The 26,022-nt window shown below is 48.4% G+C and overlaps 1 protein-coding gene and 1 long non-coding RNA gene across 4 annotated transcripts in view; one reads left to right on the top strand and one right to left on the bottom strand.

The window, feature by feature from the left end:
• Positions 1–814: 814 nt before the first annotated feature.
• Positions 815–3,393, bottom strand: LOC123393080. 2 transcript variants are annotated; one of them, XR_006607798.1, is made up of 2 exons: positions 2,686–3,393; positions 815–1,726 (listed from the first exon to the last, which is right to left on the bottom strand). It is a non-coding gene; the product is annotated as an uncharacterized LOC123393080 (long non-coding RNA). The 2 variants fall into 2 exon arrangements; XR_006607799.1 differs by lacking the exon at positions 2,686–3,393 and adding an exon at positions 1,821–1,906.
• Positions 1,916–26,022, top strand: part of SREBF2 (sterol regulatory element binding transcription factor 2) — a 59,069-nt gene continuing 34,962 nt past the window's right edge. Inside the window, exons 1-2 of one of the 2 annotated variants that reach the window (XM_045083779.1) lie at positions 1,916–2,315; positions 11,279–11,350. In XM_045083779.1, coding sequence (XP_044939714.1) covers positions 1,931–2,315; positions 11,279–11,350 — 457 coding nt within the window. In that variant the 5' untranslated portion in view covers positions 1,916–1,930. The remainder of the gene's footprint in view (positions 2,316–11,278; positions 11,351–26,022) is intronic. The other variant, XM_045083780.1, reaches the window with a different exon arrangement.

The raw sequence follows: 26,022 nt of genomic DNA, 5'->3' as shown, positions 1-26,022 counted from the left end.
GCTGCTCAGTCAGCCCTCTGCAGTGGCTTATTGAAGCTCTGGTTTGGGAGAGCACCGGACCGAAGTGAGTTACAGTAGGCGGGCAGACAGTCACCTCTCAGTGTGTTGGGGCCCTGTGAGAGGACTTGTCGAAGGTGGCACTGCCCAAGTCAGTGCTTGATCCCAAGCAGAGTAGCAGGGTCTGGTTTTCCATTTCAGGGTAAGACTAATTTGTATAGTCTGCATGTAAACAGTGAAGAAACATTGTCCTTTTTCCCCAAAAAATAAGTCACTGTTCTTTCTTATGTTAGACATGTTCATTATAAGAAGTAATTTAAACAGTACTGAAATACCAAGAAGAAATAAAATTCAGCCTAAATCCAACCACTCAGTAATCATGACGGACTCTCGGCTGTTGGGCCTCTAGCCCTTTAGCCCTTAATGTGAATACAGAGATCGCTGTTTTTTCAGTTACCATGACTCTCCCGTATGGGCACGTTCTGTATATGTTAGGCCTTATGCCAAGTGCTCACTGGCCGCAGCAGCTCCTCCTGCCTCAGGGCCTTTGTCCATATCATCTGTTGCCCTGACTACACCACATGTGATTCTTAAGAATTTTAGATTAAAAAAAAAAAAGAATTTTAGATTTTATCTTAAATGTCTGAATCCTTGTTAGTTGCCTCACACCCAGTACTTTCCCTTGATTACTTGTACTGTTGTCTGCTTTTCACATTTGTTTAATGTCTATTCTCATCACTACTGGAAGCTCCCTGAGGGCAGGAATTGCCTCTTTTTTGCCTGTCAGAAATGTTCAATAAATACTATGAAACGAATGTGCAAATGATTTCATTTAATCTTCCAAACTGAGAGGGCCCTATTTTCCCCGCATTTTAGAGATTTCAAAACTGAGGCTTAGAGCAGTTAAGTAGGCAGCCCAAGGTCACACTGCGTAGGTGGGTCCGTGTGTTTGCCCCCCAGGGTCTGTGTGCTCACCTCTTGACCCAGAGCAACAGCAATCTCTTAAGAAACCTACTTAAGAAACCTACTTTTCCTTTTTAACAGTATACTGTGAGAGTTGTCCATAGGGAGACATTTACGTGCCCAATCTTGGCTGATGCCATGGTATCCCACTGTGTGGATGTACTGTGTTCATCCTCCGTTATGAGGCTTCCCAGCTCGCCCCAGTTACGGGGAGGACTGTGTGATGACCGTCTTTGAACTTAATATTTGCGCACTTGTTTGAGCGCTCATACTTTTATTCCGTAGGGTGCACTCCTGTTAGTCTGCACATGTGTTTACGTCGCGACCAGCTGCAAGATGGGGCAAGGAGGTGCTTGAAGGAGCGGGAATCTGCGGGCGGCGGGCTGCGCGTCAGAGTCTCTGCGGCACCGTGAAAACGCTCCTGTCCGGGTCACACCCCGGGGAGCCTGTGGTCCCGGGCGCTAGCACTGCTGCTGAACGTCTGCAGGCGTTTCTGAGCTCCCCCCGCGAGGGCCGCCGGAGTTGGCGCGTGGCTGCGACAGGTGCAAAGGCGCGGAGGTTGTAGAACGCAGTCCGCGGCCCGCGCCCAGCCTCCATTTCTGCCTTAGTAAGGGGCTTGCGGGGAACGCGACTTGAATGATCCAGACCCCTCCGGGCCGCAGTGTTGGTGAGCCAGGTTTGATTCTACCCGCTCTCCCATGCGGACTGGGCGGGGGAGCAGCTGGGAAGATGACGTAATGTGCTCAGAGCTCGCTCCGGGGGCGACCTGCAAGCGGGGGCGGAGAGTGTTAACCCTTCAACCCCCAGCCGGTGGATGGAATAGCTTGTAGAGGCAGACCCAAGGGAAAAGTGAGCGGCACCTTTAAGCCTGGGGAGGAAGGTTGGGCTGAGGACCCAGAGGCGGCTTTTTGCATTTGCTCGGAGCCCGCGAGGGGTGGGGCCTCGCTATGCAAATCTAAGCTGCTGATCGATGACGCGCCATCACCCCACGCGCCGCTTCGCGAGCCGATTGGCCACGAAGAGCCTGGTCCCATTGACAACAAACAAGGGGGCGCGCGACCTGTGGGCGGGGCCGCAGGGGGCGCGGGTTGGGGCGGGGGAATCCCGCCCCGCCCCTCCCGCGCGGCGCAAACATGGCGGCGGCTGGCACCGGCCGGTGAGGCGGTACCGGGAGGAGGCTGTAGGGTGTCATGGGCGGTGGCGGCGGCACCGCCCCCGCATCTCCCTGAGCGGGACGGTTGGGGGGGCCTCCGTGCCGAGCCGGGCAATGGACGAGAGCGGAGAGCTGGGCGGTCTGGAGACCATGGAGACGCTCACAGAGCTGGGCGACGAGCTGACCCTGGGGGACATCGACGGTGAGTGGTGGGTGGGTGGGTGGGAGTGCGGGGGCGCGCGGGGAGGAAGGGGTTACGGCGGCGCGCGGGTGCGCGTGCGCCCACCCCCCGCGGCCCTGGCTAGCGCGGGAAGAATCAGCTCGCGCGGTCGGCCCGGCAGAACCCATCCCTTTGGAGCGCGCCGGGTTTGGGCCCCCGCCCGGCTCTCGGTTCTGCGGCGCCGCGTGTCCGGAAGCAGAGCGGGGGTCGTGGGATCCGAGCGCTGAGGCGGGGGCGTCGCAGGTGTCCCGAGGGAGCGGCCTGAGGAGAGCGGACGGCCTCCGCCTCCCTCGCGCGCCTACACGCGCCGCTCGGGGTCCCCCTCTCCCGTCGCTTGAGCTCCGCATCGCACCTGTCACTCCCGGCCCGTCTGCGGGGGCAGCTGTGGGATCCCCGAAACCGGGTCCCCAGGTTCTGCGCTCTCATCTCTGGTCTTCCCAGCGTTGACCCGCGGCCAGGTCTCCCGGCGCTCAGGGAAACTTTGGGCAGGGAGCGGCTGCAGAAGCAAGTTGCTGATGAAGCGAGCGGTGGCGGCGGTGTGTGGGCGCTTCTCCCCGGGATGGAGACCCGGGCGCTCCTGCTGTCGCGCTGCAAAGGGAATTGAGCAGCGAGAATTTTGAGTTGTGGCCCTTCGGGGGACAGGCTGGGGAGCGGGTAGCCTTTGTTTAGGCGACCTTTATAGCGAAGTGGAAGAGCTGGTAGGAGTCCAGGGATTCTCCCTTTCAGTGTTCTCATTTTTGCGACCATGGGAACCCAAAGTTTGGAGAGGGTCAGCTGCTTGCCCAAGGTCAACCAGCTGGTTTGAGAGCCCATTTCCTGGGCTAGTGTTTGTGTCACTGTATCAGGCTTTCACCTGATCCTTGGGGGTGAGGAGTCCAATGAACAGGTTAATAACCATAATAGTAACTCTCAGGAGCTGGGCTCTTTTGATGTTCTGATTCCCAGAGTCTTTGTACTGTTTCACTTACTCCTCACTACAGTCCCATGGAAGACTGAGGCCAGATGTTTGCTTGTCTAAGGTCACTCACCTTAGATGAGAACCCATGCTCTTAAACCACTAACTCAAGTGCATTGCGCTTTTGAGTTTATAAAGTACAGCCATGTCCAAGATTTCATTACGGGCCTGCAGGCAGAAACGGCGGCTCCATCCCCATTGTACAGATGAAGACACTGAGGCAGCAGAAGATACTCTTCCAGGGGAAGAGATAAGTGGCAGCAGCTAATTGAAAAGGATCTGCTTCTGTGACATTTAACCCCTTGGCTTGTCCTTGCTTTCTGTTTCTGGTCTTCCTGGCAGTGAGCTAAGACCCTTTATTGAAGCACCAGGTCTAACCACAGATTTTTCCACTACGTGCTTCTAGATACAGAGATGTGTGTTAACAAATGGAGAAGAGAGGTTCTTGAAACTCAACAAGGGCCGCTAACATGTTTTGAGCATTTATGTGGCAGGCACCGTGTTAAGCACTCCTACACATTAATGTTCCCAGTCCTTAACAGTTTCATCAGGTAGATAACGTCTGTTATACTGCTCTCATCACCTTTGAGATCCTGAAACAGAGGTTCAACATGGTTCGTTAACTTACCCAAGGTTACCTAGCCAGTAAGAACATCTAAGGCTGCCCATCAGCAAGCTCCCATGAAGAAATTCCTGTGCATTTTGCCTTCTCATTCCATAACTGATTCCTGTTTATCTTAATTTGTAATGTGTTAAATTTCCTAGTGGTTAAGTATTAGCCTTTCCCCTGTAGATTTCTGAGTAAAATATATATTCTGGAAACGACCACAGTGGTTTAATGGCTTCGCAGGTCCCCATACCAGACTGGGGAAAAAAATGACTCCCTGTCTTACAACGGTCAGCAAGCATTCAAGTGCCAGCTCTGGTCTCTGAGCTGTAGGGAACATGAAAGATAGGAAAGAGAATTTTATGGCCTCATGGAACTCAAGATCAATAACAATAAAACTGTAATGCTGAGTACAGAATGGCTTACAGTAAGTGAAAGTCAACATTGAAGGAGCTTGGTAAAGACTGCCACACCAGGAAGACGACTCCAAGGAGGTAGCCTTTCATCGGGGTCTTGGAGCACAAGAAGGGTTGAGTGGGCCGAAGGCCAGTGATCTACAGCTACAAATACCCCTGTATTCTTACACATCCATTCCCCAGGATGTCAGCTGAGGGCCCGGTCGTTCTGTTGCCTTCAGCTATGTTTCTTGCACTTAGAACTAAGTATTTGTGGAATGCCTGAATGAATTTAGTGACCTTGGGCTAGGGAGGATTCTAAGCTGTACTAGACACAGCCCCTGGGGTTGGGTTGGATCAGTTGCTTCTAGGAGCCAGTCATATAGGGAAGAGACTGGATATGAATACATACACTTACTTTGTGTGTGTGGTGGGGGTGGGGGTGGGGGGTGGTGGTGGTGGTGGTGGTGGAGGAGGGGTTGATATTTGCAACCTGGAGCTCTCATGCCTATCTCCAGGAAGTCCAGGAGGGCAAGAGTACTTCACTGGGCAACATCATGCTTGCTGTAATCCATGAGGGCCCTTCAAGGATGTGAGTCCAAGGAGGCCACATGCATTCATTTATTCAGCGCATCTCTTTGGTGTGATGGACAGAGTGCCGAGGGTCGCTTTGAACAAGACATACTCGATCTCTTCTCTCTCAGGGAACTTAAATTCTTGAGGGAGGAAACAAGCTGAGCAAATAACTGAAATGAACACTTCCGGCAGGACACATGAAAATAAAATATTGGCACCTGCGTGGCTCGTGGGTTAAAGCCTCTGCCTTCAGCTCAGGTCATGGGCCTAGGGTCCTAGGATCCAGCCCCACATCAGACTCTGCCCTCTCTCTCTGCCTGCCTACTTGTGATCTGTGTCTGTGAAGTAAAAAAATAAAATCTTAAAAAAAAAAAAAAAAAAAAAGGGACGCCCGGTGGCTCAGTTGGTTAAGTGTCTGCTTTCAGTTCAGGTCATGATCCTAGAGTCCTGGGATCCGATACCTTGCCATCAGGCTTCCTGCTCAGCAGGGAGTCTGCTTCTTGCTCTGCCTGCTGCTCCTGCTGCTCCTGTTCTCTCTCTCTCTCACTCTGATAAATAAATAAAAAAGTAAATAAACAAACAAACCCATGTTATAGAGAATAACCAGGGCAGATTAATTTAGACGGGGTAGGCAAGGGAGGCCTCTTGGTGGAGAGATCTGTCCTCTCTTTTTAAAGGGATGCCCAAGTTGGGATTTTTATGTGATATATCGACATTTTTAAATGTTGGCTTAAAGTGGGTTTTGTTTGTTTTTTAAAGAAACATACTGTAGGGCCAACAAAGAAACCTGTTGTGTTACTTCATCTCCGGGGCCTTGTTTCACCGCAGGATGCTCTGTTGTCCCAGGTCCCAGGCCCCTGATGATAGATTATCTAGAGCACTTTCTTTGATGGCAGATAGCTGTGTTATGAGAAAGTGCCTTATGTATTGTGATAAAGCAGGTCTTCTGAAACGCAAAAAGGTGAGATATTTTTCCACTGGAATCAGGAGAGGCACAGTGACAGAGGTGTCCTTCTCTTGAGTCCCAGAAGGATGGGTGGCAGCATCAGCAAGACAAGCACATGGCAGAGAAGGATCAAGCTGCCTTGGAGACAAAGGGTTACTGATGAGTTCTGGGACTCTATGGTGTGTGTAAGGAAAAGGTAGAAGATAAGTTCTGAAAGGTGAATTGGAGCCAAACCGGACAGTCTTCATACCTGATGCATATGTATTGTGGAATGTGGAGAGGGAGTTGCTGAGTGAGTAGGGTGATGACACGATAAACACGGATTTTAGGAAAATTTAAGTGTGGTGATGGGCAAAGAAGATTGGAGTCAGGGAGACCAGCCAGGGGGAGCTGCAGGCATCCGGGTATGAAATGATGATAAAGAGGGCGATGGGGTTGGGATAGGAAGTGGCCACTATGCAAGTTGTTGGACATAACAGGATGGGGCCTCAGCAAAGACCTCACCTTGAAGGCAGAGCAGAGGTGGAGTTCTAAGATCCCATCCTGGCTTCGGTCCTGGAGCATTGGGCAAGTTCTGAAGCCAGCAGGAAGAGCTAGTTTGGGGAGATGATAAACACTTGCCTTAACTGGGCAGAAATTGAGGTGCTGGTGGCTGGGAAATCCACTAGGAGATCAGAGGCCAGTACTCAGGAGAAGGTCAAACTGGGGATAGAGATTGAGGAGTAGTCACTGGAGGTGAGAGAAGGTAGAACTGGGAGGTCTGATCGGGTGAGGAAAGTGTAATAAAAACTACAGGAAGGAGAGCTTTTCAGGGAGTGGTTAGTGGGTGATGGGGGTAGTGGTGCAGAGGACATCGGGGATGACAAGTCCACGAAAGAAGTCCTGGGATTTGGCAGTTAGAAGGTCAACATTTGACAGAGCAGTCAGATGAAGGGGTCCAAGTCTATATAAGCCAGAAAGAAGTCAGGAGTGCGTGGGTGATGGCAATTAGAGACAGCTGTTTCCTTTGGAGGAGGTCGAAGAAACTTTTCAGTGAGCTCATTTAACTTTCTGTCTTTGGGATTTGCCCTGTTCTGAACACTTCGCCCAAATGGAATCCTACATCGTGTGGAGACATCATGTTTCATGTAGCCATCAGTCAGTTGATGGACATCGGGGCTGTTTCCACTTTTCGGCTGTTACAGATGAAGCAGCTAGGAACATTTGTGTGCAAGTTTTAGTTTGGGTGGAGGTTTTAATTTCTCTTGGGTTTGTATTTTTTCCCTGGGCTTCTAATAGCACTAGTTACTCACTAGCTTACTTTCCATGTCCTGGCAGTTAATTCAGCCCTAATTCTTGCAACAGAAACTCTCAGTAGGGTGTTAGTTGCTTTTTAACCCCTTGTCACCGTCTCTTCTGAAGCCCTCCCTTTTTGCCCCATCTGATGTTTGTCTGGCTCTACCATCCCACACTTATCATGGGATTACTTTAGCCATTACCCTGGGGGTGATATTGAAGCCCCCGTTCCCTAGTTGTTTTGTTTTTTACACCCTAGTTTTGATGGAGCTCATCCTCTGGTAGCTTCCTGGGGAAGAGTACATTAGAGGTAAATTTAGGGTGAGGGGGGCCTTGTGTGTCTTAAAATACCTTTATTCTAACCTCACGCCAATTTGATAGTTTGGGTGAGTTTAGAATTTTAGTTTGCACCTAGTTTTATATCAGAAGTTTGAAGGCCTTGCCTAATTGTCGTCTCGCCTCTGGTAGTTGAGAACTTGGATACCATTTGCTTCCTGATCCCTTTGTGCCACCTGTTTTCACTTCTGGACGGTTATAGGATCTTTATCCTTGGTGTTCTGAGTTCCTTGGTGACATACACTGATGTGACTGAACTGTCAGTCACTGTACCTACTTGGGGGGCTCTGGAGGGCTCACTGTGTCAGACACGTGCCTTCATGCAGACCTCCTCACTCCCAGCCTGCTGAGGAACTTCCAATTCCTGAGCCTTCGGGTAGCACCACCTTGTCCTCTGCTGCCTCTCCCTGCGGTCTGTGCCATCTCTGGCAGAGAGCGGGACACTACCTAGCATTGAACAGGTGCTCTGTAAAGGTGTGTCTCATGAAGGCTGGCCCTTCAAGCTCAGGGTGTTGTGTGGGCCCCCAGCCAGGTGTCCCCATCAATGGGGAGTTTGGAGTGGCCGACCTGATGAGCCAGGCTGGCGTGTGGGGAGGGTGTGGCCAGCGCAGCCCTGGGAGGCTAAGGTGCCCAGAGAGGTGGAAACCTTCTGCACATTTCTCCAGTGAGTCATGGTTGGGGAAACTGCTCATTGAGGTGAAGCGCAGGTCTGCTTTTTACCCATGTGCAGATCTTTTTCAGGACATACACTTTGTTTTGACACTTGACTCTATATCACTGTTGCTCATGTTTGGGTTGAAAGAGCTACTGTTGCTCACAGCTTATTTGCTTTCTACCTGATTTTAGCTCCTGATCTCAGCTAGTTCCATTTCTTGGGACATAAAAGTTTTTTGGGATTGTTCAGACCACTGAATCAGTCTCCTTGGGTTTCTCCTCCCTGGATCTCTTCGGCTGTGCCCTTGACAGACACTGTTCTGCATTCACACCCAGGCCTTGGGCCTGTTATTGAACAGTCTTTTCTGTCATTCTCCTACTCAGCTCATGTATTGGCATTTAAAAATATGTATTTTTGTGTCTATATCCACTGGATCTTTTCTCTCCTTCAGTTCATAATTTAAAAAGTTCTTGAACAACTTGATTCAAAAAGGGCTTTCTGACTATCAGACTGTTTGTATCTTCTGGATTCTGGCTGAACTTTATTAATGTGTGCACAAAATGTTACATTTTCACTTACGGGTTCCTAGGTGTTGAAAGAGTTGACGTGGGATAGCTGTATAGTCCAGCGTAATCCACCCAAATAGGCAGGCCTTTGCACCTCCACCTCCCGTGGAACGTTTGGATCATTTGCATCTTTCCATCAGCATAAATTCTATTGTTCTGAACAGGTAGGAGCAGGTTATTTCAGAGTCCGTCTGTTGGTGTCTGTTTCCCAACGAGGACCTTACATCACTAGGTGGGTTAGAGCTCCTACACACCACCATCCGTGGCCCTTCCAGTTTGGAGACTCTCCAGTACTAAACATGACTGTGATTACTGTGCTGGCTGTCATTTACTTGGAAAAGATCGTTATTTCTTCAAAAAGGCAATGGGTTCACATGGCGAAATACAAGTATGTAAGAGGGGAGCGTGAAAAGTCATGCTCCCAGGCCTCCCCCATCTGCTTAGCACCCACCGGCTCTACTTCCTTGCAAGTAATTCGTTTTGTAGTTTCTTTTACTTTCTTCAGAACTTCCTTAATACAAATATAAGAGATAAATGTAGATTTTAATATTTGCTGCCTTTTTAATTTCTGCACAAATAGGTAGCGTGCGACAAGCTCTGTTCTTCTGCACCTTCACCTTTTCACTTAATTGTGTGTATTGGAGATCTTTCCAGTCTTTACTGCTGCGCGATTTTCCATGGCACGGGTGCCGTGCAACGCATTCATCCAATTCCTTTTTGATGGACATTTGAGAGTTTTTTTCCAGTCCTGCTATTAAGAACAATGCTGCGGCACCTGGGTGGCTCTATCGGTTAAGCATTCAACTCTTTTTTTTTTTTTTTAAGATTTTATTTATTATTTATTGGACAGACAGAGATTACAAGCAGGCAGAGAGGCAAGCAGAAAGAGAGGAGGAAGCAGGCTCTCTGCTCAGCACCCAATGCGGGTCTTGATCCCAGGACCCTGGGATCATGACCTGAGCCAAAGGCAGAGGCTTTAACCCACTGAGCCACCCAGGCGCCCCAAGCATTCAACTCTTGATCTCACGGGTCTTGATCTGAGGGTTTTGAGATCAGGCTTTGAGTTGGGTTCCACTCGGGGTATGGAGCTTACTTAAAAAATAATAATAATAAAAAAATTAAAAAACCCAAAACAGTGCTCCAGTAACTGGCTTCATAGATTCATAATTTCACGCATGTGCAGGTGTAAGTGTGGGATAAATGAGGGAAAGTGGGATTGCTGGTCCAGGTGGGGGTGGGAATATCTACATCGGATGCCACAGAACCAAAGGGTATCAAACGTATAAAAGGAAGGGGCAGGCACTAACATTCTGTTCTGGCCCGTGTATTTGCAGTTTTGAGAAATCCAAGGAAGCTGCTGTCCACAGTGGATGTACCACTTTGTAACCACCACCAGTGTGTGGAAGAGGGTCTGATTCCCCTCAGTGTGCTGGCAGAGTCCAGAACTCTGGTCCCTTTATTCCGCCTGCATTTGCCAAACGTGCCATTTCAAAGCTCACGCCACTCCCTGCGCTCCCAGTAATACACACATGCAGACCCCTTTGTCCCAGCCTCGTCGTGCCTCACTTGACTTTTCTGTATTCGAGACCACTGGACAGTCCATGGGTAGTGACCAGCTTTCTGAATGATCACCTCCTGGGTCTCAGATGTTCGCTTTGCTTGTCCAGGACCCCATGCTTGTGAACTCTGCCACTTTCAGTTTCTTGGAGTGATCCTTCATCGGGTTTGCTTGCTCTCTTTTCTTTTAAAATCACTCCTTGGGGTGCTGGGTGGCTCAGTCTGTTGAGCGTCCGACGCTTGGTCTCAGCTCGGGTCGTGATTTTCAGGGTTCTGGGTTTGGGACCCCGTGTTGGACTCCATGCATAGCATGGAGCCTCCTATTAAAAAATGCTCCTTAATGTGGAGCAGTTCCTTATTTTCAGCTTTCCACTTTGGGGCACTTGAAAAATGATTTCTTGTTTTACATTGTTTTGCTGGGACTCTCTTCTCTGTCTGGGCTTTCTTTAATGTAGCTTCACGGTGGCAGCCCATGGAGCCCTGAAATTTCAGTGTGTCCTCTTAGAAAACATTTTGGGGACTTGCCATCACTATAAACGGTGTTCTGGAAGTTGCTTCCTTTCGCTGTAATTCTCTTAAGACTACTTTTCACCAAAATCATCGGACATTTTAGGGAGTACCCCTTGTTCTGAATAGCTCCGTTCTCCTATTACCTTCCTTTGAACTTTAAAAGTCATTGGTGTTCTCTAGGATAAAGTGACTCATTTTTTTCTTTATTAGTTATTGACTGTCCCCACAGTCGCCTTTACTTTTCTGTCCTTCACCTGGTTTTGCAATCGCTGTGTCTACGCAGGCATGCAGTTGAGATCTTTACAGGACCTGTGTTATGCGGGGTCTGGGCACAGCACTGGTGGGGTAAACAAGCAAGTGTGTTTGGCCCTTTACCTACAATTGCCTCCTAATGTGGTTTTGCTTTTAATCCTTCCTCCCAGTTCTGTGGTGTGCTAGAGACAAGAAACTGGGGCCCAGATTACACAATTTGTAAGTGATAGAATGATGACCTCACTCCAGACATGTCTAACTCCAAAACCCGTGTACTTTTCCTATATCTTGTGCTACATCTCTGTCTGATGTCAGTGGACTTCCTGGTTGCAAACACAAGCTGGTGTGGTGGACGAAGGCCAGAGAGACCCTGGATCCTCTGCTCAGGTACACATTTAGGGACATGTGTTTATCATGAGGGGTCTGCCGTGGACTTGAACTTCAAGTGACTTCCCCCTGGGCCCTGCAGCACTTCTCTGAGCCTTAGTTTCTGCTATAAGGTAGGGACTGGCGATGTCTACGTCACAGGTGCTGCAAGAAGTGAACAAAGCACATAGAAGGAAGAGGACAGGAACTGACATGCCCTTTTGACTGTATCTGAGAATGAAAGAGGAACTTCACTTCGCAAGTTGACTCTTAGGACCAAAGGGCCCTTTTTGTTTTTTTTTTTTTTTTTTTTTTTTTTTTAAATATTTTATTTATTTATTTGACAGAGAGAGATCACAGGTAGGTAGAGAGGCTGGCAGAGAGAGAGAGAGAGAGGGAAGCAGGCTCCCCGCCGAGCAGAGAGCCCAATGTGGGACTCGATCCCAGGACCCTGAGATCATGACCTGAGCAGAAGACAGCGGCTTAACCCACTGAGCCACCCAGGCGCCCCCAAAGGGCCCTTTTTGTAATACAGTTTTGGAATGTTTATTTCTTCCTTTTGAAAGGGCTTTTGTAGGTGTGGTGGGCGGGACACAAAGGAGCAGTCACAGAGTACAGGGTAAAATGTTCCATTTTCGGACCACAGGATTCAAGGGTTAAACTTGGTTGACATTGTGGATTTGAGGGGGGGCGGTCATTGTGGAATTTTTTAGAGTAGCAGGATCCCAGAGACTGGGGCCTTCAGGTAAGGCTCTCTGGGGAACTTCTGTTTAGAAACTAATCCTAAACCATTGACTGGCTTGGAAACTGGAAAAGCACAGCCCTTTCTGCAGTACTTAGGCCCTGTGGAATTGCTAAAGAATATGTGTCAGAATGTCCCTTACAATCTGGCTTCCGCATCTGGCAGGTGGAACTGGTCTGTTGGGTTCAGAATCTGGTTTGGACCAGTGGTGAAAATCCGGCTGCAAACCAGATGTAGAGCTGCCTTGTTAAACTGCTGTCTGCCCGGCTGGGGCCTTTACCATCCCACAGCAACAGGGGGAGACCCTGCTTCCGGCTAAGTGTGAAATTTATGGTGAAGCCTTGTAATTTACAAAAGTTGGGCATTTGTCTTCCTGACAGTGCTGTGAGGTAGATGGCTTACTTTTTATTCCCATTTTGCAGATGAGACACTGAAACAGAGAGAGAAAATGAATTGCCCAAGATGTCCCATGCTGATGGGAGTTGGGAGTTGAATTTGGGGCTTCTAACATGGGTGCCCATACTCTTTCCTTCCCTGTGGCAATGAGGTGGAAGGTATCCTGACTCAGGAAGCCTGTCTTAGGAGACCCTGCTCTGGTCAGAAGTCTTTAAAAATTTTTTTTGAAACAACTTTTTGGGGGCGCCTGGGTGGCTCAGTGGGTTAAAGCCTCTGCCTTCGGCTCAGGTCATGATTCCAGGGTCCTGGAATCGAGCCCCGCATCGGGCTCTCTGCTCAGCGGGGAGCCAGCTTCCCTTCCTCTCTCTCTGCCTGCCTCTCTGACTACTTGTGATCTCTGTCAAATAAATAAAATCTTTTTTTTTTTTTAAGATTTTATTTATTTATTTGACAGAGAGAGATCACAAGTAGGCAGAGAGGCAGGCAGAGAGAGAGAGAGGAGGAAGCAGGCTCCCCGCTGAGCAGAGAGCCCGATGCGGGACTCGATCCCAGGACCCTGAGATCATGACCTGAGCCGAAGGCAGCGGCTTAACCCACTGAGCCACCCAGGCGCCCAAATAAATAAAATCTTAAAAAAAAAACAAAAACACAAAACTTTTTAAACTTGTTCAGACCAGTTCAGCACGAATGAGTATCCACTATATTCACAGCAGTGTTAGACTCTTTGGGGTATTGGATATGAAGGAAACTGTCCCCACTTTCAGGGAGCTGACCTCTGAACAGCCGGATTTACAAAGTGAAATGCAGCAGAAACCATGGCAGAGATACAAACTCCAAGGTTTTTTTGAGCACTGGCGAAGGGAATTAGCAAGATCTTCACAAGGACTTTAGCATTTGAGCCAACATGTGAAGGATGAGTGAATAGAACTTTAGAAAGGAAAAGTGTCAGGGTGTTCATTTTTGACAGAATTGGAGCAGAGTTGGGAATAATTTGGCATGTTCTGGGAACATGTGATTCAGCGTGGCCAGAGTGCAGTAGAGAACTAAGGTTCTCAAACGGCAAAGTGTCTGAGAACCCACAGGTCTAGGGTGGCATCCAGGAGGGGCGCCTAAGGAGTGGAGCGGTGGGATCAGAGGTTTCTTGTGGAGGCGCCTTGCAAGCTGGGCTCTTACAGCTAAGGGGGCGGGAGAGAGGAGTCGTGTTCCAGGCTCAGGGAACAGCCCTTTCGAAAGGCACTTGGGCGTGTGGGGTTGGCAGGCTACCATCCTGATAACTGTTGTTCCTTATCTTCCTCAAACATGGTTTTGGTCTGGTCCCTCCCTCTGCTGCGTCTGTGTGCTCTATCAGTCAGGAGTCTTGGTGATAAGCAGCGGAAACTGCCTCTGGCTAGCGTGAACGGAAGAGTTTACTGGCACGGACTGACCAGAAAAACTACAGAGCCAAGCTTGGAAAACGGGCCAGAACCAAGGGATGCTCATCTGCAGAGCTTAGCTAAGGCGAGCCCCGGGGCTGCTGGGGGAGGACCCCGCTGCTTTCCGTGGCAAGAGCCATGCCCCTGGTTGGGGGTCTGCGAGAATCCAGGCTGATTGGCAGAAAGCCTGACCTCCCACCAAGACCACCCAGTGAGGGTTCTCCACAAGGAATATCAGGGTCCTGGGGGGATGGTCAGCCAGATGACAGACAAACAACAAAAGTGGCAAATGTCCACTACATTTTCTGTGCCTCCCTTGGCCTCCACAAGAAGAGCCAAATGCCTTAGGGTGCCGTTAAGGCCTTTCCCAGCTTAATTGTCAGCAACAGCATCTGCCCTCTCTGTTCACACTCTCTCCATTTCAGCGGCTCGCAGGGCGTTTCCTGGTGCTGTGGTTTTGTTCAGCCCGTTTCCTTTGCCTGCAATAACCTTCCTTCTCTCTGACTCCTAAAACTCTTCGTCCCCTGCCTTCCAGCTCGGTCAGTCCTGTCTCTACTCCCTGACGGCCCTTTTTTTGTGAGGCGCCTGGCCGTTCTTGTCCTTACCACCCTGGATGGGAGTTGGTTGGCTTTCTCTGTCTTCGCTGGGAGATGGGAGGTGGGAGGAGAAGCAGCCCTTGTGAGTCCTGGCTCTGGGCCGGGTCCCAGGCGAGGTGCTCAGTGGCCTCCAGCGCCTCGCAGGGTAACCCACAGGTGTGGTGCAGGTGCGGGGGGTGGGGGGTGGTGTTGGTAGCATGACTTAATAACCTGCTTTGCAAGTATTTGTTTTGTCCTTAGTCTTAGGGAGCTTTGAGGGTGGCCGTGAGCCGAAGGACGGGATGGTGGGTTATTGGGGTCTTTCACCTCTGCCTGGCTGGCTTTAGGACTGAGCAGGGTTGAGATCCCCTGCTATGGAGACTCTGCACCTGGGAGAGTCAGGAGGGTGGTTCTGCTTGCGCCTGATTTTGTGGACACTTGGTCACCTGGCGCTGTGCAGTGTGATGCCCTTGTCTTCCAGAACAGGACGGTGTGGGATGGGTTCCTGGGAGTCTCACTCTCCATCTTGCTCACCTTTCTGTCTCTTTCCAGGAGAGGGAGAGTCTTGCCTTGCGGTGCAGGGAGGGGCAAGTGACTAGCCGGAAATGCAGGCCGACCAGAGCTGACAGTCCTTCCCCTTCTCAGTGGGGGGTGTTGGCTCTCTTTCCTGAGTGAGGCACGCAAGGAGCATCTCCCTGTTGCGGGGGTCTGTCTGGTGAATTCCCTTCGGTGATAGAACCAATGCATCTGTGCAACGTGGTGGCTGAGAACTTGACCTCAGATTCCAGCTCCACCACCCGACTGGGTGACGTTAGACAAGCAGCTTAACCTCTCTGTGCCTCCTTTACCTTGTCTGTGAAGTGGAGGTGATAATGGTGTCAAAGTGTGTGGAGATTAACTGAGGGAATCTGTGCAAAGTGCTTAACACAACTGCTGACAACTAGTAAGAGTTTGGTAAATGTTAACAATTAGATACTATTTTTATTAGCACTGCCACTAATTGGCTCAGGTTTTTTCTTCTTAATTGTTCTCAAAGTCTCTTCTTAACCTCTTCCTAAGAGCAGGCATTTAAAAGTAATAGGTGGAGTAAGAGGAATGGCCTTTCAAAGTGGGGTGCCAGCAGTATGATGCCTCTAACTAGGTGTTGAGTAAGGGCTGCCTGGGCCCCAGGGTGGGGCGCTTGCCCGGTGTCCAACCTGGTTGCTGACTGCAGGGTTCTGAGCCCCGGCCGGAGGCTGGGCATGCGCAGGGACAACATTCCGGAGAGGAAGGCCCGCAGTGTGGTTTTCGGGGACTTCTGGGGCAGGGCACTTGTGAGAAGAGCACAGGCTTGGGAAGAGGAAGGGGTGACTGCCACTCACTCAGCCACCTGCCTGCGACCACGTGCAGGCCATCCCCTCTCTGGACTTGGACTTAATCCGTGTAACCACCGCCACTTCTCACTAACTTTTATGTCGGCCCTGTTCTCCGCGCTTTACACACACTAACTCTTTTTTCAAAGAGTAGCTGAAGCTGCTGCCTCACAGGGAGATTGGAAGGTTACATACCGCAGTATGTGGGCGCGTGCCAGCGAGAACAACTGGGGGGTAGTGCTAATGGGGTTCTTCTCCAGTGGCAGAAAAATGTTTAAACTTCGCGTATAAATATGTACTCACACACAAACAGTAGATAAATAGTAGTAAAAATCAACTACAAAAGATTCTTGGGGCGCCTGGGTGGCTCAGTGGGTTAAGCCTCTACCTTCGGCTCAGGCCATGATCCCAGGGTCCTGGGATCGAGCCCTGCATCCGGCTCCCTGCTCCGTGGAGAGACTGACCCTCTCCTTCTGCCTGCCTCTCTGCCTACTTGTGCTTTCTCTCTCCATCAAATAAATAAATTAAAATCTTTAAAAAGAAAGAACATGTACCTCTTGAAGGCTTTTAATTTTGTATTTGGCACATAACAAATGCAGTTAATGTTTGTTGAATGCATGTCTTAACTGATGTGTCTTTATTTGTTTTGTATTTTTCAAAAGATCGAGAGAGACTTCTAGAAAAAGCATCTTATCAAGGCAGAAAGTCTCATTTGGAGAATAAATGTAATCATTTGAGTAGGAAGGAATGCTCACAGAATACAAATAGGCAGGCAAAAATATCTCTCCCCTGTTCCCCCAGTGAGTCAGTTACATGCATGCTCGCCCTGAGATTTTTTAATCTTCCATTAGCATTGAACTTAATATTGGAAATAATGAGATGGATTACATAAGCACCCCCCTCTATACCACACCCCTCAATTCTCCTTACTTTATTGTCACTCCAGGTCTCTCTCGCATCTCTCTCCCAAGTTGTGATGAGCACAAACGTAAAATTCAGGCAATGTTGTTTTATAGGGAAAATAGTATACATAGAGGAGAGATTCAGATAAACCAAAATCTGATCTCAAATCAAATCTCGGTTCAGCCACTTTGTAATCTTATGAGGGGACTCAGGCAAGTAATTTAATTTCTTTGAATCTTATTTTCCTCATTTATTAATAAGCAAAGGAGTAATACTGGTCTTAGAGTTTATATAAAGTACTAAGTAGGTATCAGTGAGAGCTATTATTATGTTGTCCACCTAGAATCACTGTGAAAGTAATTTTTTTTTTTTAAAGATTTTATTTGTTGATTTGACAGACAGAGATCACAAGCAGGCAGAGAGAGAGAGAGAGGGAAGCAGGCTCCCTGCTGAGCAGAGAGCCCAATGCGGGACTCCATCCCAGGACCCTGAGATCCTGACCTGAGCCGAAGGCAGTGGCTTAACCCACTGAGCCACCCAGGTGCCCTGTGAAAGTAATTTTAGTCATAACCACCTGTGTACTTTTAAATAATACATAAATGTGATCTCTGATTCTCATCAGTTGATGAAGCTCTCCAAGTTTTGTTTCAGCTATTTTGATATTATCCTCACAAGTCAGAATTCACTCTTAAGTATGTGCCCAGAATACTTAATGTGTTTGTGATGTTGTGGGGTTCTGGGGAAGCCAGCAGCCTCCCCTATACAAACTAGCAGGAGCAACTACTGGGCCAGAGAGGCTCCCCTTCCTAGAGCATTGTTGGACTACTTGCTATGGCATTTCCTTCTTTGATAAGGAGAAAGATCAGGTTCATCAGCATGAGCTATAGAACCTGACATGATTTGACCCTGACTACCTGCCCAGGCCGGGGTCCTGCCAGTTGCCCATTCTCCTCAGCAGCCCGCTGTGCTAGCTCTATGCTTCCAAGCCTGGGCTTGTGAGATTCCCTGGGCCTAGAATTCACATTGGGTGCCCATCAGCCTTAGTCTAGCTCCGTCAGGAAGCTGCTCCACTTACACCTGCCCTGGGTCCTCCTTGCTGCTGTGATTATGTCACTTTCACTAACTCATTGAGGTCAAGGAGTTTTTTTTTATCATCTCTCTAGGCCAGCACACAGTGGGTGCTCAACAGGCTTAAATCCTTTTGCATTTACATACCCACTTCACCAAAAGTAGAAGCTTTACAGAAATTGCAGATTTGTCCAGATTTTCCAGGATAACCTGGATTTCAAAAATATCTTGTCCCATTGTGAGGTGATATGTCCCTTCTAGTTTTGGTTCAGAAAGCATAATTGCCATTTTGACAGATTGCGTGAAAGTTGCTTTGGGGAGCACTTCAGGGAACTGATGCCAGTTTTTTAAACTGCCAGAGTGGTTAATGGTTGAAGAGGTACAGGGGAGTGGAAGATTTTGTCCATGTACTTGTGAATTACAAAATATCAAAAAAACATTTAAAAATATAACTTACTATATTTAATGTGGCAAACTAAAAACGTTTATATGTGAAAAACCTACTCTTATACTAAGACATCATCAGCACATATCAGAGATTTATTAACATTATTAGTGAAAAAACCATAAAGATGACAAATCTGGGGATGCCTGGGTGGCTCAGTTGGTTAAGCAGCTGCCTTCCGCTCAGGTCATGATCCCAGCGTCCTGGGATCGAGTCCCACATCGGGCTCCTTGCTCAGCAGGGAGCCTGCTTCTCCCTCTGCCTCTGCCTGCCATTCTGTCTGCCTGTGCTCGCTCTCTCCCCCTCTATCTCTCTGATAAATAAATAAAATCTTTAAAAAAAAAAAAAAAGATGACAAAGCTGGGTCAAAGGAAAAGGTAACAGAGGTATTTATGTAGTTTTTAAAAAAAGGATGCAGGAATAAGATTGCAAATTTAGTTGCAAAACTGGTTACTGTCTTACAGGGCAATAAAAATAAAGCTTTCAAGTTTATCTTTTTTAAAATTGTTCACAGCTTACCAGTTTTCTATTACATGAACATCTAACTTTACAGAATGTGGGTCTGATCTGCGGTAAATAGAAAGTCAGACAAATTTATGTTTCTAGAGCATCAGATGACTTTGATGTAGTCAGCATAGACATGGCTACCTCTAGTATAACTCTAAAAGGACATTTTTTTTTTGCCTTATTTTTAAGTTTCAGATAATCCCCCCTTTTTTTCTTTTTCTTTTTCTTTTCTTCTTTTTATTTTTTTTTCAGAGAGTGTGTGCTGGTGTCCTTTGGGAGTGGGGCGGCAGAGAGAGAGAGACTTAAAAGCAATCCCATGCCCAGTGCAGAGGCAGGGCTCAGTCTCACTACCCTGAGACCCGAACTGACACCAAGAGCGGGATGCTTAACCAGCTGAGCCACCAGGCTCCCCTCAGATAATTTTTCTTAACAAATAAATCACAGCTGGTTTCAAGAGCTCAAAGATGGCCGGCCTGAGGTAGAGAAGAGTCCCGGTGGAGAGTAATCCTGAAGTGGTTTTGAAATGGAATTGTGAAATTCAGATGGGAAGAGAGGGTGGTAAAGAGCAGAAAAGGTGGGGCACGGGAGTCACAGAGAAGGCTCTGTTCCCTAACCCCGCCAAAGGCATGTGCAGAAAAGGGGGTGGGTATTTTCCCCAGGTGAATGATGAGCTAAGGTGAGTGGGAAGTGAAATCCCTTGGAGTGGGAGGGAGCAGTCGGTAGGAAGCTTTGACGCTTGTGTTTTAGAGATTTGATTTGATTTGAAAGACTGTTGGACCAACAAGATACTCAAAGACGACAGTTGTTACTGGGTAGGAGGCTGCGGTTGAAATCAAGGCAGAGTATGGAAGTTAAGCAGGAAACTGCTACCGTGAAGGGAGACCTGCCAGAAGTGCATAGTAAACTGGCCGAGGAAAGAAGCAGAAAGAGCAGTTGAAGGTCGTGCTGAAGATCATTGTTCTGGTTGAAACTGGGAACTGCTCTGGGAATCTGCTGTGTGGGACAGAGGAGGCAGGACTGGCCAGCTCAGCTGGGACTCAGGCTGCCCCTAACAGCCAGCCGGGCAGGCAGGGAGAGAGCCAAACAGAGCAGACCAGAATGCCATTTGAGAATGACTCCGCTTCCCTTTGTGCTTTGTCTCTTAATTTTCATCTATCTCGTTACGTAATATTTGATATATGCAGAGATACATTAGTGTGTGTTATGCAACACACGTGTTTGAGAACCCCCACCTCCCTGCCCAATTTTCCTTTGTGGTTTCTTTGTAAGTAAAAAGAGTTTACTCATCCCTCACCTAAAACATAGGATGCCTGAGTCACTAGTTTGCCATCCGGTGTCATTCAGCCCTCCTCCGGACTCCCTGTCCCCCAAGAAGGTGACCCAGAATTCCCTTTAAGAACATGATACTATCCCTGTGCTATGAGCTTCTTAGCAAATGGGCCCCCTGGTGTTTGGAATGGTTTTAGGCACCAGTTTGCCTGTTAACCATTGTCCCTATGCTCCTTACAGTCTTGCATTTCAGGGTTTCTGTGCAGAAGGGTGTAGTTGACAGCCCAGCTTCTGAACTGCTCTTCTGGTGACCTGAGGGGCGATAACTAATTTTTCAGGTCCTGAGAAAGCAGTGGGGACTACACATAGCAAAATGGTGGAGAAAAGTTACCTCACTATTGACCCTCAGGCTTGATACTAGTCTGCATTTGATTTTTTTTTTTTTAAGATTTTATTTATTTATTTGACAGGCAGAGATCACAAGTAGGCTGAGAGGCAGGCAGAGAGAGAGAAGGAGGAAGCAGGCTCCCTGCTGAGCTCTATCCCAGGACCCTGGGATCATGACCTGAGCTGAAGGCAGAGGCTTTAACCCACTGAGCCACCCAGGCGCCCCTTTTTTTTAAAACAAATCCTAGGGAAGGGTAGGAAGGAAGGAGGGAAGATCGGATCGTCATCTTGAATTCAGGATACTTGTTTGTTTGTTTGTTTCTTTCTTTCTTTCTTTCTTTTTATTTTTTCCAGGATACTTGTTTCTTAAGAAGCTTGCTTGTTGGGAATAAACTTTTGTGCTTATCTCCCTCTCAGTCAGTGGTTGTGGTCCATCTCACTCCCAGCAGCCTACAGACATCACATACCACATTTATTCAGTGTTCTTATGTTGTTGGGCAGGTCTGATGTGGGGCAAGATTAAATAAACAACACTCCATGAAGAAGGTTTAGGTGACTATCCTAATCTTGGAGATGCGGGACCTTTTCAGTGTAACACAAAAACCATGTAATATCATTACACAGTATTAGCATTTGTGTATAGGCAGTTCTGCTGTAACACAACGTATCTGTTCCTAAAAATCCCCACACTGAGCAAAATTGTAATGCAAACCACAGCGTGTGAGGGAGGTGGGGTTTGGGTAACAACACTCAAAATCTTCAGTGGTAACAAAAAGAAAATAAAAAGACTGGAAGCTAAGAACCTAATAAAACAGCTCAGTTTACAGATTCTTAGTGGGTAAGAAACACAGAAATACCCCAACAGATAGGACCCCTTACCTTAAAAAAGACCTAAGGTTTGCTCGTGGAAGTGGGCGTTAGAAGTTCCAGCTTCCGAGCTCCTGTGTAGTGATGGGCGGAGGGCAGTCTACAGTCCATGGGAAGTTCTGGTCCCAATGTGGATGGTTGTGGTTTGTAACACGTGCAGTGAGCTGACGAAGCTGGCGGATGTTTGAGTTGTGCGCCTTTGCTCATTTCGTGTAGTCCTGTGTGGCTCATTTCAGCTGGGAATGTTTTTGCATTTTCTAGTGTTTCTCTCATGCATAAGTAAACACAAAATTCACGATAGGCCCAGATTGTTCCCTGATAAATCCAAATGCACTGGAACAAATTCAAATTTTCAAAACAAGGGTCCAAGCAAAACTGACTGTCAAAAACCCTGCCTTGAATAGCATGAACTAGGCATTCCCGAGGGCCAGGCCCTGTGCCTTGGAGTCCATGCGCTCTCAGCGTCCCCGCCAGGTGGGTGTAATTTCAGCCTCATTTTATAGGTGAGAGAACTATGGCCCAGAGAAGTAAAACTTTAAGTTATAGGGCTAGGGCATAATAACTTAACCCTGTGCCATTTTTTTTTCTCAGCAACTTTGTCTTTTTAAAGATTTTATTTATTTATTTGAGAGAGATTAAGAGAGAAGAGCACGCAGGAGCAGGGCGCAAGGGAAAGGAAGGGGAACAGAAGGAGAGGGAGAAACTCCCCACTGAGCAGGGAGCCTGATTTGGGGGGAGGTGCTTCATCCCAGGACCCTGAGATCTTGACCTGAGCCTGGACTTAACTGACTGAGCCACCCACGTGCCGCTCTTTTTTCTCAACAAATTTAAAGAAAAATAAAGTGGATTGTATGTCAATTGTACATCAATAAAAAAGAATAACATTGTGGCGGATATTTGCACATATATAAGGAGGATATACCCACAGTGTATGAAATTAAAAAGAAACAAGTAGCCCAATAGAAAAATGCACAAAGGTCAAGAGCAGGCAATTTACAAAGGGAGAAATACAAATGGCCAGTAAAATTGGCAGGGAGACATCCAGCCTCATTTAGCGCTCATTCATGCGAGCCAAAACAGTTTGATGTCATTCTTTCCCCACCGCCTGAATGACAGAAACAGATGTGGGGAAATGCTGGCAGAAGCATAGATTGGTATAGCCTCCCCGAAGCACATAAACCCGTCCTTTGACCCCGCCATCAATTTCTAGAAGTTTATCCCAATCATCAGATCAGTGGGAAAAGATTTTTGTAAGAGTTGTTAACACTGGAGGCACCTGGGTGGCGCAGTCGGTTAAGCGTCCAACTCCTGCTTTTAGGCTCATGTCCTCAGGGTTGTGAGATCGAGCCCCATGTCGGGCTCCGTGCTGCTTGAGATTCTCCATTCCTCTCTCCCCTCCATAAATAAAGCTAAAAAAAAAAAAAAAAAAAAAAAAAAAAAAAAAAAAAGAAAGAAAGAAAGAAAGAAAGAAACAAAAGTTGTTAATGCTAAAAAATGGAAAATAGCCATTTGTCATCACTAAGTGGTGAAATTCTAGGGTGTCAATACCACATGTTACGATGCATACTTCGGGACTCCCCCAGAGAACACTGTCGTAGCCATAATGGCTGACACGGAACACTCCCCATGTCTTACTGAATAAGGGGGGCAGGGGGCAACAGAGCCTCTTCAGTGCGATCCCACTTTTGTAAAACTGTCCTTACACATGTGTGTACCTGCGCGTGCAAGCAAGCCCTGCTCTTGGGAAGGACACATCGAAACATCGACAGTAGATGTCTCAGGGAGGTGGAATTGCAGATTTTTTTTCCTTTAACTTTTTTCTAAATTTTTTCCATAGTGTGACTTTTATGATTTTAAAAAAGAAAGTTATTTTAGAACATTATCTGACACAAGGCAGTAACAAAATACAAAATCTAAGAAGAATAAATGACCTTTGTGACGTCTCTTAGAGCCTATCTGGGCCAGGTAGCAGATGCCCAGTGAAGGATTGTTGCCTGACTGACTATGCAGTTTGGAGACTGTGTTACCTCATTTGGGGCTTTAGACTCTGTATCCCTGGCCAGAATTAATCTGCCCAGATTTTGGGTCACCTTACTCTCAGGTGGATGCTGCTAGCTGGGCCAGGCAAAGTGCTTGGTGGTTGCAAGCTCCTCAAAGTGCACATGAACTTGGGGTCTCTGGATGAGGCTCTGGATGGTTGCAGTGCACAGGTGACAGCCGCATCGTCTGATTTGGGCTATGAGCTTGAGCTTTTAAAGAGATCAAAACCCAAGTGTAGTTTCTTGAGGCCCAACTTACTTTATTAAGCAGACTTACCCCTTACTTGAAGCAGCAGCTAAAAAATGGGACTGTGGCTTGTTTGGGGAAGGTAACCACTGGTAGCACCCTGCCAGGTAAGCTCAGGTTTGCAGGCCTAGGGGCCTCCCAGGAGGCCGGAGTCTGGCCCTCCACTCTAGGGACCGCAGCTCGTCGTGCAGGATCTGGAACGTCATTTTCAAAGCCCCATAAAACCTGTGCCTTCTCCCATGCCTCTCTTTTCTGGGTTTCATGGCCCCCGGCGGAAATGAGAGCCAGTGTCATTGTGGCACTCCAGTGATTGGAGCAGCAAACACAGACGTTAGGATTCTCCCACAGGGCGCAGCATGGAGCGTTAGCGCAAAACTGCACCCAGGGTGGGCTTTCCGCGCATCCATTCTCCTGGCCTCGTTCTGGCTGGCAGGGCGTCCCCTCCTCTGTCACTGCAGACCAGATGGGGTCCCAGGAAGGCCCAGTGTGCCCTGCTGGAGCGGGGGCTCAGGGAGCCTCTTCCCATTACTTCTTCCTTCAAATGCTTGGTCTTAAGGGGCCCCTCTGCGCCGTTCAGCCCCACGCTTCTCCGCCTGGCTGCAGATAACACCGCTGGAGCTTGTCGTGTGTGGGTTGGAAAGGATTTATTTTTTTAATTTAAACCACCGCATCCCATCTGCCTACACACTCTTAACCTGCTTTGTGAACAAGCTTTGTGACCTCTGCTGGTTATTTCGCTGTGCCAGCCCATGTCTTTCTCCATGAAAGGTTTTGGAGAACACTCGACCAGCGAGATAAGTGGAGTGAAGTGCCCAGGAGCTCGGTGCTCCGGAATGACCACTAACGGCGACCTTTACAAAGGTCTGCCTCTCACCGAGCACTCTGCACAAATGACTCTATCAATCCCCACAACAAAGAAGCCATGTGTTCTCAAGGCAGCCTTCTGTGGTGAGGAAACCAGGGTGTGAGAGGTGACTTGCCCACGTTCACATGGCTGTGTGGGTGGCACCTTGAGACCCAGCTGGTGCCAGTCTGTGCCCTGTCTGCCAAGCCTCTGGCCTCTGTTGCCTTGTGCCCTCCTTAGCTTTCCATGGATTGAAACAGTCAATCAGGGAGAGATGTTTTTTGGGCTCACAAAGCAGGCCTCTGTGTTGATCCTCCAGAGTAAGAACTTTATGGGAATTCTGGAAAGCTCAACAGATTCTTCGGTTCCTCTTAAGCATTTCCTTAAAACTTTGCAATGTTCCCATTTCTCCTCCCCACACACAGCAGTGTTGAGGTATTGGTAAATAATACTGCCGTACAGTGTAGTCTTTCATCTGATGAGATGCCATTTTGCCAGCAGGTTGAACTGATCAAACGCTGGAAGTACTAACTGCTGAGCTTCAGCCACCCGAGGAAGCTCCCCCAGGAGCTTTCTGCTTGCCTTGACCTAAGGCTCTTCATAGCCCAGACCCATTACTGTGAATGCACTTGCGCGCGCGTGTGCACACACACACGGTGTTAGAGACCTGGGATGGTGAGAGGGACTTGGTGGTGGAGGTTTGAGGGAATGAGAAGAGGTGGTGTTCTTGTTCTTTTTGGTTTGGGGTATTTTGGTGGCTAAGTCAGAGCATCGTGTTTCCTTGAATGTTTAGCTAAGGAGGAGAGTGTACACTTTGGGATCAAGCAGTAGCTTCTTGGGAATGTATTAGAGAGCAAAGAGGAAGGAATGGAAGCAACCTGAAGAACCCATAGGTCTGAAAATAGCTGCCACACTATATCAGCTGCCTCTGAAGCTGAGGCCCCAGACTTCGAATGGGGACCAGCTCTGTGGGGAGGCAAGAGTCATGAGAGATGAGTTTTAGTTGTGGATTAAGTTGGGTTTTGGTAAATTTCAGGGAGGATGAAGTAGGGGAAGAGGCCCTGGAGGCAGGCTTGAGGCCCTTTGGGCTGGGGACTTAGGGCTCCTACTTGGAACATAATCCAGAAGGGGGCCATGGTCTCCAGGTGGACACATCCCTCTGGTCCCACAGACTCCTTGCTCAGAGAGAAGAGCCCAGCCCGAAGAGGGCCAGAGTGGGCCCCCTCTAAAGCATGGGGGCTCTGGCCCAGCCTTTCGGCAGTGAGTGCCCTGTGGTACAGTGGGAGAAAGTTCAGCTGGGAGACAGAGAACTGGTTCTGATCCTCGCTGTGTCCTGATGAGCTGGAGGACCTTGGACAAGCTATTTCCCTGTTCTGGGCTTCAATTATGTTTCCATCCACTCCACCCCTAAAGTGCCTAACTCGGAGGCCATCAGCTTCATCATCCTTGAGTGTTGCTGCTGGTACCAGCAGTGCCCAGGGCTATGTCCTTTTTTGGAGAGAAGGCTGGGGGCCTGCCTGTGGTGAGCAGAGAATGCTGCCTGGGCTGAGGGCGGATTGGGGTCTGGCACGACTTTGCAGCCAGACGCCTCCTGACCCCTGCACTTGGGCCCTGTCCGGGGGAGCAGTGCTGAGACTGGA

This window comes from Mustela putorius, unplaced genomic scaffold, assembly GCF_011764305.1.
Source record: "Mustela putorius furo isolate JIRA1106 unplaced genomic scaffold, ASM1176430v1.1 tig00000738_pilon_pilon_pilon, whole genome shotgun sequence".
Lineage (NCBI taxonomy): Eukaryota > Metazoa > Chordata > Mammalia > Carnivora > Mustelidae > Mustela > Mustela putorius.
The sequence above is the reverse complement of the archived record's forward strand: the minus strand, read 5'-3'. Positions and strand labels throughout refer to the sequence as shown.